Source organism: Argiope bruennichi, chromosome 6 (genome assembly GCF_947563725.1).
Source record: "Argiope bruennichi chromosome 6, qqArgBrue1.1, whole genome shotgun sequence".
Taxonomy (NCBI): Eukaryota; Metazoa; Arthropoda; class Arachnida; order Araneae; family Araneidae; genus Argiope; species Argiope bruennichi.
Genome location: NC_079156.1, coordinates 85598721 through 85617943, shown reverse-complemented (window position 1 = coordinate 85617943; position 19223 = coordinate 85598721). Strand labels below are relative to the sequence as shown.

The 19223-nt window shown below is 29.8% G+C and overlaps 1 protein-coding gene across 1 annotated transcript in view; it reads left to right on the top strand.

Annotated features, from left to right (window-relative positions):
* LOC129971110 (putative ammonium transporter 2) overlaps positions 1-19223 on the top strand; it is a 113826-nt gene that overhangs the window by 33835 nt on the left and 60768 nt on the right. The window contains exons 2-4 of the mRNA XM_056084592.1: positions 5673-5828; positions 8028-8216; positions 15632-15839. Coding sequence (XP_055940567.1) covers positions 5673-5828; positions 8028-8216; positions 15632-15839 — 553 coding nt within the window. The remainder of the gene's footprint in view (positions 1-5672; positions 5829-8027; positions 8217-15631; positions 15840-19223) is intronic.

Genomic DNA, 19223 nt, shown 5'->3' with positions numbered 1-19223 from the left:
GGAAGAATTTGTTCAACTATTAACCAGAGTTGAACTCAAAGACTGACTCCAGCTTAATCTCACGACCTTTTATAATTCCCAAGACACGGCAGAGAAGGTTCTGGAACAATCAAGCATATCTCAAGTCCTACTGGCTCTATACCTAAAATGCTTGAAGATTCCAGGATTATCTATTTTGTTGCCAAATTCGTCTCCAAGTCACCAAATGGTCGCCATGTTTGTCACCAAGCCCTTCGATCACTGATTCGGCATCCGGTCAGCATCCAACAGAGCTGATCGTAAAACGGTCTTTCCAGTGATTGAACTAACCATGCTGGGAATCAAAGTTGTAGATTTGTATCAATATTTTTACCTTTACATAAATTGTCGTCATTTAATTCGTTTGTTTACATGTTTCTTCCTATGTCCAAGGAAGATCCTATACTCTATTTTCGTATTGTGTCTACTTATAAGAATGTACTGCAGGTATTACTTACTTATTTTCATTTCACCCAGTGAAAATACATATTTGTACGTAATTTACAGCGACTATAAAACTGATATCTAAGAAATTTTTTTAAAATCGGAGAATAAAATAAGAACATGTCTATTAAAATGACGTCATTGGAAGGATAATTATAAGATGTATAGAAATCATCTTCTTCGGATAATATTATTTTACTTAAGCTTACTAACGTCGGTTTTAAGCGCGAAAACTATACATTCATTTCCATTGTTCGATGATTAAAATTCTAACTTTGAAATTCGTTTCCTACAAAATCGGTGTAAATTATTGAAATAATTATTATAACCATACAAGAATGTGTAGAACTAAAGGGCCAAAGAAAGATGGTGTACTGGCATTCCTTCCGTTTCATTTTGAAAAGTTTAAACAAGCTATGACTGAGAGAGAAATTCGTTTAACTATATCTAATGAAGTAACTCTCAGCTGCTCTTTTAAAGACAGGGCGGAATAAAATATGTGCAGAGTTCTGGCAGTGTCTAAGATATCCTGGGTTCAAAACTTGTTTCGTAACAGTTCAAACAGTTATGTAGTACCTTTAATAACAGATAAGCAGACTGATGAGGGTCTTGAACAGGATGTAAATGAATTCTGAAATCTGGGATATGCATTTACATTTGAAGGACAATATTGTAAGGAAGTATCAAATGATTTTACCCAATTATCTTTAATGTTTCTCCACAATAATTCGAATGTCATCATGTGCCAATATTATATTGTTTCAAAGCAAAGAATTGGAGATTTTTATAAAACTGCATTGAATGTAAAAATATATATCTTCATGCTAATGACATAAGGGAATGCATTGTATCTATATGCTTGGTAAAAATTTATTTAGATTTATTTATTTTTAAAAGATTAATAATAATAATGAAATATTTATGTAAATAAAATGTTTTCATAAAATATCTATTTAAATAAAATGTATTTGTAAAATATCTACTTAATAAAATCTTCATTTTCTTTACAAATTATTTGTCCTTCCAGAATAATCATAAAAAAATGTAAAAAATACAAAGTGGTCCCTATTTGAGACCATCTGTATCTAAACTAATGAAAGGAATTAAACCAAATTTCATATACAGATTACAGATGGAAAGATGAATTTTGCAAAAGGAAAGGAGAAATGTACCAGAAATTGCCGCTGCAGTGTTTTGCTCATTGCGCGTGAGCCTCCTGGACAAATGTAGATTAATAAAATATTTTTTCTGAGAAATTTATATTCCAAGACATTTATTTCTAGATTCGCATTTTTTTATCACTCGAACATTAATAAAATTATTCATAAGCCATTCTCCGAACTTTCATTGTAAGCCGTTTTCATTTCGACAGTACTGAAACATCTTTTATTACTAAATTTGCTTGTAGAATTCATTTTTCTGCGCCATCTCTGTTTGTACTTGATATTTGGTTTCATTTCTTTCATAGTCTCAATTGCAGATGCCTTCAAACATGGAAAGTTATTTTAAGACAACCTTGTACATTTAATATTATATATTAAATATATATATATTATTATATATTAAAGCTACTTTTCTAGCCCGGAAGGAATCTATTGAAATTGATTTGAATTCATTTGATATAAATTGATTCAAAATAAAACAACTGAATTGTTATGTAAGGTAGATACATTTATAGTTCATTAAAGATTAATAATAATTTTTGGCCAATCACTTTTAACAAATAACTTTTTGGTGAATAAATATAATGAAAAAAGCCATTTACTTTATATGAATAAAGACTAACGAAGAAAAAAAAAAAGATGCACAGACTTAATCTTATTTTTAAACCACCTTCATTCAGACAAATCGTAAGCAACTTGGGCCATTGGGTGAAGCTAATTATGCGGATATCTGGATTATTGCACAATCTTTCCTAATTTGATTAGAACCGGATTTTCAGAAAGATTAATCGTAGATTTTTTCCTTGATAAATTTTTAGTATGTATCTTATTTTCATGTATTGTTTGAAATTATCTTTTCTTGCACATTGATGTCATTTCGAACCCTACTCCACCTAGAGCTAGCTAACGTCAAGACAAGATATATACTAAACCTTCTGTTAATATGGTGAAAAAAACCTTGAAAATCTAGTGATAATAGTGCTGTTCTATTTGATGAATTGTTTATTATTCCTGTACAGTACATTACACTGTCTGCTTATTTAATTAAATGATTAGCTTATTTTTGGGCTGAAGTATCAAAGTTATACTTATTCGGATATTATAGTAGATAGAAAAGTGTGTCAAACATAAATTAGCTTTTTAAACGTAATAAATTCTTCACCTCATAATTAATAAATTCTTTTGTTCACTTAATAAGTAAAAATGCGCAACATGTATAGATTAATAACGCTTACTTGATTGGATATCTCACTCTTTAAACTTATTTGGAATAACTTTATGGCATGGTTGATTCAAAATGTGCGATTTAAATTGCATTAGGCTTAAGTATATCTTAAGAACTTCTAAAGATGCGACCCTGAGCGTAAGTGTAAGTCTTTGGAGAGTTTTTGTCTCTTTTTCTGTAAAAGTTTTTGGAATCCCCATTATGAACCTGACAAATTCGGTGTAAACAGAAATTATTCGTCCAATTGAAGAAACTTTTCCTTGTTTAATTCAGTTAAAATTTAAATGAAAAATATATTTGAACAACGTAGAATCAATAATAAGATTCACAATTTCAAAATTTGGTATTTTGCATACCAAATGTACCTGCCTTTCCATTAAAATTTAATTCTTTATTGAGAATTGTATTTTCACAATGGCATCATATGTTAATTCATAAGTCATTCAAGGTGTAGCGTTCTATGAATTGTAATGCAGCAGAAAGGACATATGAATTAAAAAAAAAATTTAATGGAAATTTCAGTTATGTTGCAGAATAATTCCAAGTTTTGTTCCCAAAAGGACAATAATAGCACATATTTCTGATTTATCATGTGGTGAATAGCATATAAGCCAGTTAACAGCTCTTCTACCCGAACAATTGTTTTAGTATAATGGTTTAGTTACTGGACTGCGAACCACAAGGTCCCAGGTTTTAACCTACGCGATTCTCATACCACTTCATTGGTGACCTCGGACGATGAACCTTCAACCTTCGTACAGCTGTTGTGGCGCCCTCTACCCACAACCAAAGTCGTCAGACTCACTTGACACAGCAACCACTCACCCACACACACTCTCTACTGTAACTGGGTACAGGTCCATTAGACAACAGCTCAATATATCACCACTCAACAACCATATCGTTCGTCTCACCTCCGACTCACTGGAGGGAGAGTACTGTGGTGAATAGCATATAAGCTAGTTAACAGCTCTTCTACCCGAACAATTGTTTTGGTATAATGGTTATGTTACTGGACTGCGAACCACAAGGTCCCAGGTTCTATCCTACGCGCATCTCATACCACTTCAATCATTTGTCATTTACAAAACAGATATTGATTGTTTATACCTTTCTTACCATTTCTCTTTTAGAGACAACCCCTAAATTAATATTTGTGGATAAAAACTGACAATTTATGGTATATACTGTATCTACAGAAAGCATTGTAAAAATTTTTCCAATTTCTTTACTAAACAAGGATATTTCGAATGTTATATTTTTCATAACTATATGCATCTAGAACCAGAGGGAATCAATATATGCTCTGTCTCGTAAATTGTATATAGGATAGTAAATTTATTTGCTAAATTTTCTATCTTTTGGGTGTTATAGACAAAAAAAAAGGCATAATTTAGAATAATAATTGCTATCAGTTGGTTGAGGTTATAAAATAAAGCAAAATGTCGTCAGACTTACAATTTATCATATTAAAATGACCTGACATTTTACAGTACACATTAACCAAGAAAATATAGGATAACATCAAAAAGAATTATATTTAATCTGCCCAGTCAAGCAATATTTATCGGATTTTATTTTTAATAACAGCTTTATTCATTTTTATTAATATCATTATTTTGCATCAAACACATGAGCAAATTTTTTTAATAGGTTTTGAAACTTTTATCATATATTGAGTGCAATAAAGCTTCATTAGCGCTTACCATTAGTTCCTCGTTTTTTTTGAGGGGTGGGTGGGCTGGGATCTCATTTCATCCTTTGTACTTTTTTTTTAAATCCTCATCTTTTGTAGGTTTTCAAAAGTGTGGCGTCTGTAAACATAGGCGATTATTTTAAGGATTATAAATTTAATTCTGAAAAGAAAAAGAATAATAAGAATCCAAAATGAGAGTCACGATAAGGGAATTATGTAGAATAAAAATATCTTTGAAACAAAATCAAGATTTGAAAAAAAAAATTATTAAAATTTTGAAAATTTAATTAAAATGAAAGAAAATACGCCAACAAAAACAGTTATGATGTTGAATATTAATATTATAATTTCGATATGTTCTAGATGTTATATAAAACTTCTATAAATTTTAAATGCTTAAAAATATTGCTCTATGTCTTAATAATGAGAATGCATCTTGATGTCTGCTCTGCAACAAAAATTCGAGAGGGGAAAACCAAACAAATGGTTATTTAAGAAAGAGTTTCGCAGTTAAAGTGTTGTAATAATCATTTAATATTGTATAATTTATATATGTATATATTATATATGTCTATGTCTATGTCTATGTACCGAATTTTATCTATCTAACTCTCTTCATTTTGTAGTTATTGTGCTAACTTATATTCCAGACAGACTTCTTCTGAACGGATTTTAGTCAAAATTTCTTAGAAATCTGCGAATTTGGTTTTAAGTCGGTATACCAAATTTCATCCGTCTAGCTCAAAGCGTTTTTAAATAATCTTTGTCACTGACAGATAGACGAACGGATATTTTCCAAAAATGTGTTTCATTCAGTGAGATCTAAAACGTGGTGATTCGTCAAAATCTCGAGTTTGAATTTTTAGGCGATTACAATTTTTTCTGTATACTTCGTACACGAGAAAGTAAAATCATGGTCTATGTAAATTTTCTAATTTTTTTAACTATGTAGTCATTTCTTGTGAGCAATATTTAATCACAAATCCAAATATAAAGCACAAATTAACCTATGCGAATTCTCCGAGGATTTTCAGTAAAACCCTCGAAAATAGTAACACAACAAATACCCTCTCTCTATCCGTTTTTAAATATTTTTAATATCTAAAGTGTCGCAATTTCTTTGCAGGCTTCGGTCTTCTGGAATCAGGTTACGTGAATCGGAAGAACGAAGTCAACATCATGGTGAAAAATGCCATTGACGTCATCTTCGGAGGCCTTGGCTATTGGATGTTTGGATACGCCTTCTCTTTCGGAGAAGAACCGGGATCCAACTTTTTTATAGGTAAAATGGCAACAACATATTCATTCGGCTTCAGCTAACAGAGATTAATTCTGGCTCATAATGGATCTTAGCCACGAAATAATGTAAATGTTGAGCTAGGCAAAGACAGTTGATTACCGTCTAGGTATTTAGTTTGTAGAACAAATATAACTTCATTTTTGTTTCTTGGTGGATCTCTTGTCTATTAAATAGAAAAATCTATAAAGATGTAATATGTTCATTGGTTATTTTATAAAAATTAGTCATTTCAAATTTTTACATAGACCTGAAATATGCAAATCTATAAAGAGCGAGGTTTATAAGCCTTTTTCCCTTTATTTCCTCATCACTTTTGAGAAATAACTAATAAAATTTAAGAAATCAAGTTTTCTTTATTAAGAAACAAATTATTTCTACCGAAAGAATAAATAATTTGAAATTATATATGCTAAAAATCACTTTTAGTTTTATGGTTATAATATGTTGTTTATTGAATTTACTTATTTAGTTGGGCCAAAGCAATAAATTAAATGTCCCGTAGCTCGACATTAATTAATTGGGATGATAGTTAGCACTAGAAAATGGTTTTGGGAAATAAGAGTCTAAACATATTTTCAAGTAATGTTAGAAAATGTTTTTATAGAATTTCAGAAAAAATGAGTCACTACCATATCTGTGAACAATCGATAGATTTAAGGAATTTGTTACTTCCTGATGTGCAATATCGAAAAATGCATATATTTTAGTTTTATTGATCCAGTAACCTACTTTATTGACATGTTTGAAACAATGTTACGAATTAGAGAGCTCTATGACAGAAAAAAAATCATAGGTAGTAGAAAAGAGATATGCGCAGATTGCTTTAATACCTACATATCAAAAACTGAAAAAAAGTGGCAATAGAATTCAATTCGTCTGTATAATTTATAATATCTTATATGATATCTCATTTGTTTACTAATTTTGATATCTATCATGACATAAAAAATGGCGATTCCTGAGGAAATTTATGCCTTTTATTTCCACTATTCTATCAACCATTTGTTTGCATAATTTTCAATGTTCTTATATATTAGCTAATTTATTTACTAATTCTGATATCCATTATGGCATAGAAAATGGCAAATTCTTGAGAAAATTCATGCTTTTTAGTTCCATTGTTCCATTAACCATTTAATAGATAAAAAGCGAAAAGTTGCAAAAAAAAAAAAAAAAAAAATTAGATCCCCATGCTAAATAAGTAGGATATGGATGACATATTTATGTAATCTTAGAAATTTATTTTTATTGATTAATTAATTTAAATTTAATTATTCATGAGAACTTTATTTTAATTATTAATGTGAAATCTGATTACAATGACATGCTTACAATGCCAGTATAAAATATTTAGAAATGTAGATCTGCTATACCTTAGTACAAAACTATATTGTACAATATGCATGAAATTAAACATTTTTCGCATTATTGTACAATATTATTTAATATTGAATAATATAATATAATATAATATCGCTCAATATTGTATAATATTGTGCAACAATCTACGCTATCTGGGTAAGGGCAAATGAAAACACGTGTTACTTCTGAGCAACTGTACTAAATAAAAGGATAAATGATTCTATTATTTTAAGCTCGACACGAAATCATTGGATTTCTTGAAATTGGGCTTAAAGCTAAGGCAGTAAAACGTGTTAAAATTTTTTATAATATAAGTTTTAAAAAATGGTAATACAGAACATTATGTACACAAAATGATTACTATTTCATAAGTCAAAAAATAATAACTGTACAATTTCCGATATTGTACAGTTGTATTGTGCAATATTGGAATTATATTGTATATTGTACAATATGCATGAAATTAAACATTTTTCGCATTATTGTACAATATTATTTAATATTGAATAATATAATATAATATCGCTCAATATTGTGCAACAATCAACGCTATCTGGGTAAGGGCAAATGAAAACACATGTTATTTCTGAGCAACTGCACTAAATAAAAGGATAAAAGTCTTTGGTTCTATTATTTTAAGCTCGACACGAAATCGTTGGATTTCTTTAAATGAGGCTTAAAGCTAAAACGGTAAAAAGTGTTAAAGGTTTTTATAATATAATTTTTAAAAAATGGTATTACAGAACGTTATGTACACAAAATGATTACTACTTCAGAAGTCAAAAAATTATAACTGTACGATTTCATATCATTTTTCAGGAATCGGTGGCTTTTTCCTGGATGCCCAGGAAAAAGACATGGGTATGGTGTTCTCCACTTACATCTTCCAGCTATCCTTTGCCACCACGGCCACCACCATCGTGTCTGGTGCCATGGCAGAGAGGTGCAATTTCGTGGCTTATTGCCTCTTCTCGTTCTTCAACACCGTCATCTTCTCCCTGCCTGCAGGTAAATAATGAATAGAAAGAGCTTTTTTCCTTATTATTGACTTCAGACTGAAATTAGACCAAAGTATTTTAAGATTCAAATTTCACAGCATTCTATGATGAGTTGCCTTTTTTTCAGTAAACTGATGAAACAGTAATATGGGTTTCTTAACACATAACACCACACCCCACCTCCATTTCTAAAGCTCATATGGCCCTTTTTCGTTTTTTTATAGACGTTGGGACACTTTATTATAGAAAAATTACAATGCAATCCATTGGATCAAAGTATTTTAAGATTCAAATTTCACAGCATTCTATGATGAGACGCCTTTTCTTCAGTAAATTATTGATAAAGTAATATGGGTTTCTTAACACATAACACCACACCCCACCTCTGTTTCTAAACTCATATGGCCCCTCTTCGTTTTTTTATAGATGTTGGGGGACTTTATTATGGAAAAATTACATTGCAATCCATTGAACGAAAGTATTTTAAGATTCAAATTTCACAGCATTCTATGACGAGATGCCATTTCTTCAGTAAACTGATGAAGCAGTAATATGGGTTTCTTAACACATAACACCACACCCCATCTCCATTTCTAAAGCTCATATGGCCCTTTTTCGTTTTTTTATAGATGTTGGGAGACTTTATTATAGAAAAATTACAATGCAATCCATTGGATCAAAGTATTTTAAGATTCAAATTTCACAGCATTCTATGACGAGATGCCATTTCTTCAGTAAGCTGATGAAGCAGTAATATGGGTTTCTTAACACATAACACCACACCCCCACCTCCATTTCTGAAGCTCATATGGCCCTTTTTCGTTTTTTTATAGATGTTGGGAGACTTTATTATGGAAAAATTACATTGCAATCCATTGGACGAAAGAATTTTAAGATTCAAATTTCACAGCATTCTATGACGAGATGCCATTTCTTCAGTAAACTGATGAAGCAGTAATATGGGTTTCTTAACACATAACACCACACCCCACCTCCATTTCTAAAGCTCATATGGCCCTTTTTCGTTTTTTTATAGACGTTGGGAGACTTTATTATAGAAAAATTACAATGCAATCCATTGGATCAAAGTATTTTAAGATTCAAATTTCACAGCATTCTATGATGAGACGCCTTTTCTTCAGTAAATTGATGATAAAGTAATATGGGTTTCTTAACACTTATCACCACACCCCATCTCCCTTTCTAAAGCTCATATGGGATCTTTTCATTTTTTTAAATATAGATGTTGGTGGATTTTATTATAGAAAAATTACATTGCAGTCAATTTGAAATAAACATGAAAATGACGAAATACGAATACATGCAGCATAAAAATGGTAAAAACTAGAATGAAAAATATCTGGCAGTAATAAAACGTGATGAATGAATATGATAATGTACGGTATGAGTGAAAAAATAAAGCAATTACAAATATTAGATTCTGCTGGAGGTTTAGGGATGTATTATGGATAAAATGCGAGGAGCATTAAAATATTGCACGGAAAAAATTGATAGGTTAATCTAATTGGTGTAAATCTCCATGATCAATTAGGCATTTAATCATATTTATGATTATTTTTTTTGTAAGATGAATTATTAAGGATTTTGTACCAAAGATTTCTTAGTGAAGATGAAAGTTTTCTAAGTTGCTATGAAAGAGTAAAAGAACAGGATGTCGTTAAGTATATGGGATCTCAGACTTCTACATGAGAGCAAAAGTCATCTTGTAATAAGCGGAAACTGTGAAAACCCTGACAAACAGGATTTCTTCATGAATCCAGGAGAAGGGTCGCAATTTTACAGTTTCAATAAATTTTTCAAACATTATAACGTTATGAGTGGTATAACAAAGAGGCCTACAAGATTTAAGGGGACAGTGGACTTTGAAATAGGCAAAAAAATGGACGAAAACGTGCAATTTTATTTTTATCATTTCATCACTAAAATATATGGTTACATTCAACTAAAATAGTGTTATAAAATGCATTGTTCAATAAAATAAATATTTCAAAGGTTAAGAGGAGAAAAAGTACATTTTAATGACTTTTCACAAAATGATATTGTAATTAGATTTAAATATCTTTGAAATATTCCAGGTGTCTTAATTTTTGAAGAAATTAAATAGAATTGATAATAAAGATTTTGGTAAAATATTAAAAAGAATAATAATAAATAGGGTATGCATTTTATGTTTCGAGTTTTTTGAAATTGTTGAAAGTTAATTTTAGTTCAGAAAAACATAAAATTCGTATAAAAATTCAATAAGTGAGCATAAAAATATTTCTAAAAAATTAGCATTTAATTAGAATTTTAAAATCCTATGTAGTTCTGCTCCAAATAAATTTATATTGGGTAATAAGAAGAAAAAAAAATAATAGAAAAAATTAAAAATTAAGTCGCCTGAAATATTTTGAAATTTTAAAAAATAATGAATGTTTTAAATTTTTTTTAAATAATATATTTTGTTTTAAAATGTTTTTTAAAGAAATTTGACGTATTTATATTTTAATATATATGCATAAAAAATTTCACAACCCTGACTGAGTAACTCCCAAAAGTGTCTAATGAGTCCACCGTCCCCTTAAAGAGATATTTAGAAATTCAAAGATTTAGCATTAGATCCGAAATAAAATTTACTTTGCAATATTTTGTCTTATAAAATGTAAGTTTAATTACAAATTTGTGCCTCATTGTAATTATGTATATTGCGTAAAAGGAAGGAGGAAATATTTTCAAGTTTTCAAAGCGTTATCATTTTGTACATTGGTGCCATAGTGAGGTGCTGAATGTTTGAATGTGACAATGGTGGAAATATGAAAATGTATTAGCAATAGTTCTTTTTCTTTAATTATTGTTAATTTTCACTCTATCTAATACTTTCGATGGAATAAAAGAGAAAGAAATTAAGAGAGAGAACTTTAACAGTTACAGTAATCATGACGTATGAGAAATATGTGAAACTGTGCTTTTTAATCTTTTGAAAAACTTGCTTGTAAAGATATAGAGTCAAAAAGAAATTGCCGCTACCAGAATTTTTATTGCTAATATAGCGAAATGCGTGATAACCGTTTGAAGAATATTATTTATCGGACATTTGATATTACTTGTTGGCATGCTCTCACTTTGTCAATGGCAAGCATTAAGATTTCAATGAAGTAATAAAAATTTAATAGCAACGAGCTAATAATAATTATCAATAATAGCATAATAATCTGCTCATAATAATAATAACCTCTATTATAATAAAAGGATAATAAGCGTCTGTATTGAAAATTAAATAATGCTTTGTTTTAATTGATATTGTTCAATTTTACACTTCAAATTTTATAAGGATTTAAATAAAGCTATGAATAATTACTGATTATGGATTTTTTAAAAGCAGTTCCAATTATATTTCTAGAAAATGCAAAAACCTGATTTTGAACAAGCCATGCTTTGCTAAAAGCATATTTTGAAGGATGGATATATGCACCAAGAAACGAATTTAAAAGATTTTTAATTATAATTTCATTTAATCAAAAACTAAACGAAATTTTGGTATTTTACCGCGATAGTTCTCGAACATACTAGGGTTTCGGGCTCGAGACCCGATTCCAACGAAGAATCGTCGTGTAAGAGGGTCTGGTGCACGTTAAATCAATCGGGTCCAAACTTCCTCACAGTGGTGTGATGTGAAAACTGGGAGAGGGAGTATGCCAGCTCAAGCGTCGTCCTCGTCATCTGACCGCGGTTCAAAATTTCGAGATCGGTCCCGAAATAGGCCTAGTGTTGCTTTAACCCGGACGTTAATATAACTAAACTAAACTCCCGAAAATACTATTGATAAAACTGATTTTTGCATCATTTTAAAACTTCAAAATTTGGCTTTTTAATGATAGTTGGCCACCAAAAGTTCCTTAAAATCTGGAAATTAGAAAAATAATTTTTCGCATAATTTTCAATAATAAATTTTATTGTTAAAATGAAGTTCAATTCGTTTTTACAGTTTATCAAATATTTAATCGCATGCTTGTATTCCATAGTTGAAATCTAAGAAATAAAGATTTTTCCTTTTTGATCTTTCTTGACATGAAAAATTGACATGAGAAGTTAGGAAGTAGAAATATATTTTCCCAAAAAGTAACCAGGAAACTTTGAATGCCGTGCAGTTTGAAATAAATTATTCGAACATTGAAATTTTTAACGGCAGCATGCAATTTTGAAACTCTATTTCATTATGAATATTCATACATACAATAATTAGAACAAGTGTAAGGCTATTGAAAAAATACGGCATTAATGCCTGACACAATTTAATACATAAAAATAATTTGATGAATGTAGCAAGGGCATCTTGTTGTCCATAGAAAATCTTTTATTGAAATTAAACACAACAAATATTCCTGGCGAATCATCTAATATGCAAAGATGGCTAGAAACTAATAAAATAATTCTTTTTTTAAAAAGGTATAGAAATTTTCTGAATAGTTAGCTTTTATTTCAATGATTACATTGTTACATGAGAGAGTTTATTTCAAGAAAATTAATAAACTCAAGATTTTAATTTTGCCTTAACACACAAAATAATTTTTTTCCTATCTATTTATTATTTTCCTTGTCAAAAGCCACAATTTTTTTTCTTTCCTCCCCCGAATTCTAAAATTTAAGAATGAGAAAATAATTAATATATTTTTATATTTAATTTTTTAATGTTTTGAAATTAATTCCTAGGATGGGATTCTAATGATGCCCTTATAATTACAGAAGGGCTGGCCTATTTATGCGAATCTTTTCCAATTACGAACTTACTTTATTTTTTCATGATCTTTCAAAGAAATAAAATAAAACCGATTAAAATTTCGCGCTTTGTATATTCTTATTTGAAAGTCATTCCGTATCAAGGTGACTTACAGTTATAAAACTAATTTTATTTAGACAGGGGTAATTTTATACGAAATATTCTCTTTTCAATTGATTAAGTTTGAGTATTAGTTTATTTCTACTGAACGTTTTAATTACTTTAATTACATAACTTTCTTTTATTGAAAGCCAAAGAAAATTATTCTGTTTATTTTTTATCCAGTTTATATGAGAAATATTTTTTCTTATTGACGATATTTAGAGAATTTTGATATCAAAACCATTCAATAAACCTTTTAATTCAAATTAAACTTCTGAATATATTTCATTTAAAATTTGATAGAAATCTATAAGCTCGGAGTAAAAAAAAAACATACATGAAATTTCATTCATTTGGTTCAAAGCTTTTTTTTGCATTATGTTCACAGATAGACAGACATAATTCCAAAATTGTGTCTGTGGGATATGTGAATTTGTCAAAATCCCGTGTTCTAATTTTTTGAAGATCACAGTATTTTTTCCTTCTTTGTATACTTCGAATAATTTGTATAAGATTAGAAAATGAAAGAGTTAAAAGTGAAATAACTGCAAAATTAATGTCGAAGCTAAAGTGTATGTATTCGTTAGCAAAATTCACGCATCCTATAACACCTCATTATTTTGAATTCATTTAATCGAATTAAAAATTCCAAGAAAAGCTCTTCCAACCATCCTTACCACGAATTCTACCAAGTTAATTAAATTCTTGCGTAGTTTTGTTGAAAGATTTCATCATGCCGTGTCGCCATTTCACGCGATCGAAATTGTTTGAACTTCTACGGATGTTTACTTCCATTTATCAGCTCAAAGGTTATTATCAAGAAGCATTTCGTAGCTACGTTGGCGTAGTGTATTCGTTAATTTAAGAAATTTGCGTTAAATGAGGTCTCGTAAAATGTCGGCAGACAGTAGAAATTGTAAATTAAAATTAAGAAAGAGGTTCGCTTTATAAATAAGTTGCTATGTAATAAGTGATTCATTTCAATATAGGAAATAAATATTTTGATATTTGGTAAAAATTTATTGATTTGTTTCCTTTAAAACTGTAATTTGTCAAAAAAAGCATCGGTCCTATATTAGCAATATTTTCAGATTTATATGCTGTCGATTTCACAATTGTATAACATTCAAAGTGTAAGTTAGTTTATTTTATAACTCATGATGACTCGATTTAGTAACAACTCATCATGATAAAAGAATACAACTCATCATGACTCGATTTAGTTAGTATGCAGAATTATTTAAAAATACGAAGCAGATTTTAAATATTTATTTCTATCTAGGCTTTTGATGTCCAGTTGGTTTATCTGGATTAGGAGTCGCTAAAAGCTTCAATTAAATATTTTATGTAACTTGCTCTAAAGAGGGTTTTTTTTTTCAGCAAAATAATTTTTAACTTCAAATTTTGATAGATATATAACTCATACAATTTTAGAAGCCTTACGCCGTTTTGTTAATTTCATTATGCATTTTCCTAATTTTCTGTCTCTCTCTCTTAAAATTCAAACTTTAATTTGAAACGAAAGAGATTAAACAACTAATACATTTTTTTTGTTGAGATCAAACATGTTTTTTAAAAATATATGTACAGAAAGTAAAATAACTTAGCATTTAAATCTTATGTGTACACATAATTTTTTTTAATAATTTGTGTAATATCTCAGAAGATTATTCGATAAAAATTCCTCGGATTCAATATAAAATTCGGTTTGCTACAATTAGAAAGAAATTTCCAAATCTTAAGAATGATAATATATTTAATACAATTATATTACAGGAAAGAGTATTAATCTTAAGAAATCAATTAAAAAATTTTCTTCATTGCTTATTTGAGAAATATAATCTTTCGCCGTAACTGCAAAGAAATTTTAAAAGATATATTAAAATTTCACTTACAGAAATTTATATTTTATATATCAATATATATTATATATAAACCGTTGGTTATATATATATTAATCAACATGAAGTTGCCAAAAATGTTACACTCTCATTGAGAACACACATATAGAACTTTGTTACATTAGGAAGTGAATGAAAAATGCGTTATTATATTCATCTTTACAAAGATGAAATAAATTATAAATAAGGAAATAAAAAATAAATTTTAGAAAAATCGTTTTATTTTAACCAAAGTCATTAATTACAACTTGTTCAGTAAACTTTTTTTGGTTTCATTTCTGAAAATAATTTATTCTTATTTTACATTATTTTTTAGCTCTGAACATTAGATTAAGAATATGCTTATTCTTTAGAATTGGAAATCAGTTTGAGTAATATTTGAAAAACATTGCATTGTCACTGAAAACATATATTTTTATTTTATTTTTGAAAATAATTTATTATTTTCTTACATTATTGTTTAGTTCTGAATATTGGATTAAGAATATGCTTATTCTTCACAAATGGAAATCAGCTTGAGTAAAAAAATAACAAAATAGAGAGATTTGAACCAGTCAAATAGTTATTGCAGATTCCTGTTGCACCTTTTAATTTCTAGATTTTTTGAAATTCGTTTATTTCATGCCACTTAAAACATTTCTCCAGGATGGGTGTGGACCACAAGAGGTTTCCTCAGTGCTTTGAATGTGGTCGACATCGCTGGCTGCTCGGCTGTTCATCTCGTCGGTGGAACCTCTGCTCTGGTGGCAGCTATCATGCTCAAGCCCCGGTTGGGGCGCTACGACAATGAAAACACTTCCTCTCTCTCCCTGGGTTCGCCCACTAATGCTCTGGTTGGAATGTTTATGTTATGGTAAGATCTGCTTTCATATTCTACAGTCAAGTTATTTCTATATCTTTATATATACTAGATAGTTAAATGCGGCCTATTTCACAAGCAAATCTTTTTAAGAAAATATTTTATTACTGCGCTCTTATAATCGAACTTATTTATGCTCAACCAAGAAGTGTGAAGTGACTCGTATCATTCAGCATTTTCAGTTAAATACACTTGCTGCAATACAGATAGGTCTACATATATAGATAATAAGTATAATCTAATATATAAAAATGAATTTTTATTTGTTCGCATTTTATGCGCTATAGTACTGTTCATCCGATGGCGATAAAACTTCACTCACTTACTCCATTAAACCCAGAAAATTCGTGTTTTTCACATGGCCAGTTGTATGTCGGATGCTCACGTGTCGGACAGCCACGAAATTTATTTGTTTTTGCTGAAGACGGAAAAAAAAATTGTTTGCTCTAAAGCATATTTGAATAATAAAGTCAAAAAATAGAATAAATATTATTTATATTTCTCCTATATATATCAATCAATTTTATCGAATATATTCATAGTCGGCAAGACAATAAATACCATTTTTTCTATCATTCCTAATTCCATAGCTATTTCAAACGATTTTTCCCAAATTGTTTCTTCTGCGGCATATGGCACCAGCTAATTTTAAATAAAAAAAATTTTTGCTTCGTATTTTGTTCGGTAAATATAATTCGAATTGGTACTATAAACTCCAGAAATGATTTGTTTTAGTTTTTAATCAGTGTGTAATTAAACCAGTAACGTGCTACTTTCAGGGAAAATTTTTTGCTTTCGAAATCATTTTTGCAGATAAATCTAAATTTATTGTCTTTTTTTCAATTTTCTTTTAGAATTTGCCATATTTATTCATTTATTATTCAATTACTTATTAGATTCATTTTCTTTCTTTTTTGTAAATTAGTTAATAAATTATTATTAATTAGTGGGCATATTATATATATATATATATATATATATATAAGCAGTAAATCAGTATTAAAAAGTTGAAACAGAATGTGAAATTTGCAAAACAAGATATTAATTGCTCAACAGGGGATGAAATCAGTGCGGATTGCAAGTGGAATTATACTGTTCAGACACACCGGAATACTTCCGCCCACGCTAAAACTTCGGTAAATTTTTTCTTTATTATTTATATTTATTTCCTTTTGGTGCAGCCTTATTACTTTATTATTATTTATTCTACATCTCATTTTTGTATATTAGTTTTATGTCGCTTTTCCATCTGTATAGATTTGATCTGTTATAGCATTCGGGGTGGTGATGGTATCGTTTCACTTTATATCCCTGATACTCTCAGCTTAAATACTATAATTCCACTTGCGATACGCACTGATTTCATGTATTAGTTTGGGGAAAAAGAAATCCATTATTTTTACATGAGCTTCAAGACTTTATTTAACATGTTTCGGATTACCAGTTTTGGTCAAATATGCAACATTTTGTTCCATAATTTGTTATCATTTTAAAGGTAGACTTATAAATGACTCTGTCATAGAAGGTTTGGTCCCTATTAGAGAAAAACTCTAGTAATCGATTTTCACAATCTTCTCTTGATGCCAATTTCTTACCCCTAAGCAAGTTTTTCAATGCAAGAAAAACATGGTAATTACTTAGTACCAGGTCTGGACTATATCGTGGATGCATCAAAAACTTCCCAACCAAGCTCCCGGAGTTTCTTTCGAGTCACTACAGACACCTGGGACCTGGCGTTGTCCTGATGTAACACAACACTTCTCCTGTTGACCAATTATGTTTGTTTTTGGTCAATCTTTAGCTTCAAACGGCCTAGTTATGGACGGCAGTGATCCGAATTTAGTGTTTGGCCATATGGAAGCAACTCCTAATGAATTATCCCTTTCCAGTCCCACCGAATGCACAGCAAAACTTTCCTGGTCGTTACTCCCTATTTGGCACCGTTTGAGCTGTTTCACAGCGCTTTTATTCCGAACATTTTCGCACAGTTTTGTCATATGTGACCCATTTCTCATCCTCAGTCACTATCCTTTTAAAAAAATCGGTCGATTTCATTCCGTTTGGCCAATGCTTCGCAAATAGAAATTCGATCCATCATCTTTTTTTGTATTAATTGGTGTGGCTCCCAACCATCAAACTTCTTTTTAAATCCATCTTTGTGCAAAAGGTTTAAAACTGTTTTATGGTCAATCTTTAGCTCCTGGGTGATACTACAACTGTTAGAATGCCGGTCAACTTCGATTATCGATATACCCGACGACGGGTCTACTTGAATGGAATCGACGAAACCAAAACTGCACGTAAGTGGCTTTTACAATATAGGACCATAAACACAATTCACAATTTCAGCTGCCTGGCTTGAATCTTCGCCTTTATCAAAGAAAAACGGAAAAATGTTCCAAATTTCTCTTTGTTGACTTCCATTTTTAACACCATATAACCCACAACTAAATGGACCAAACAAAAAAAAGCAAAATAATTTTTTTAGTGCAAAATGTCACCTTGCCAACAAGCATAAATCTGAAATTGTTTGGTCGATATTTTACGAGATATGAATCACTACAGCCATCTACCGAAAAAATAATGGATTTGTTTTTCCCCAACCTAAAATATTGCGATGTCTGATATATGCGATAATATATATATAAATTAAGAAGTTTGAATGGTCCTATTAATCATATTTGGAAAAATACTTTTGATAAACTAAAATTTTAAACTAAATATTTCCTCGATTCTGCAGCCAAACCTCAACAATTTATAAAGCTTAAAATATTATTATTTTGGAACTATGTATTTGGTATAGATTGATGGATCTTTCTCGATCGTCTAGTGGGAAGATCTGCTGCTGAGGTGGCCGTTTTTTACACTAAAACAATCAAATTCAAATATTCATAATTTGGTCAGCTTTTATCGCAAAACTGTGAATACTTTTTTCTAGTATGAGTACTTCTAACAAGACAAGGCGATTTTATACGTTATTTTTCAGAGGTACTTCTATTGATTTACACAGCATAAGAACAATTCTTCATTTTATTTATTTTTCCGATTATAAATATAGTAGCTGCCACTTATAGTGATCAAAGATGTAACGATGAATCGTCTGTACTGATTAAAATAGAGCGGAACGGATCTGTCATATATAAATACATAAAAAATTCGCCGCTTATAGTGACTAACAATTCACTTGTAGCAATCAATTTAGATGGTCGGATGGCAGTCTAAAGCAGGCGGTAAGGTGAAATACCGTCTAAAGACAGGTCAAGATAACTATCCGAGAAAATTAGATTGCAATCTCCTTTGCAGTGCTCTATCTTTTTTCACTTAAGTTGACAGTGACCAAAGCGTATAATCAATTTCATGATGAGCAAATATCGCGTA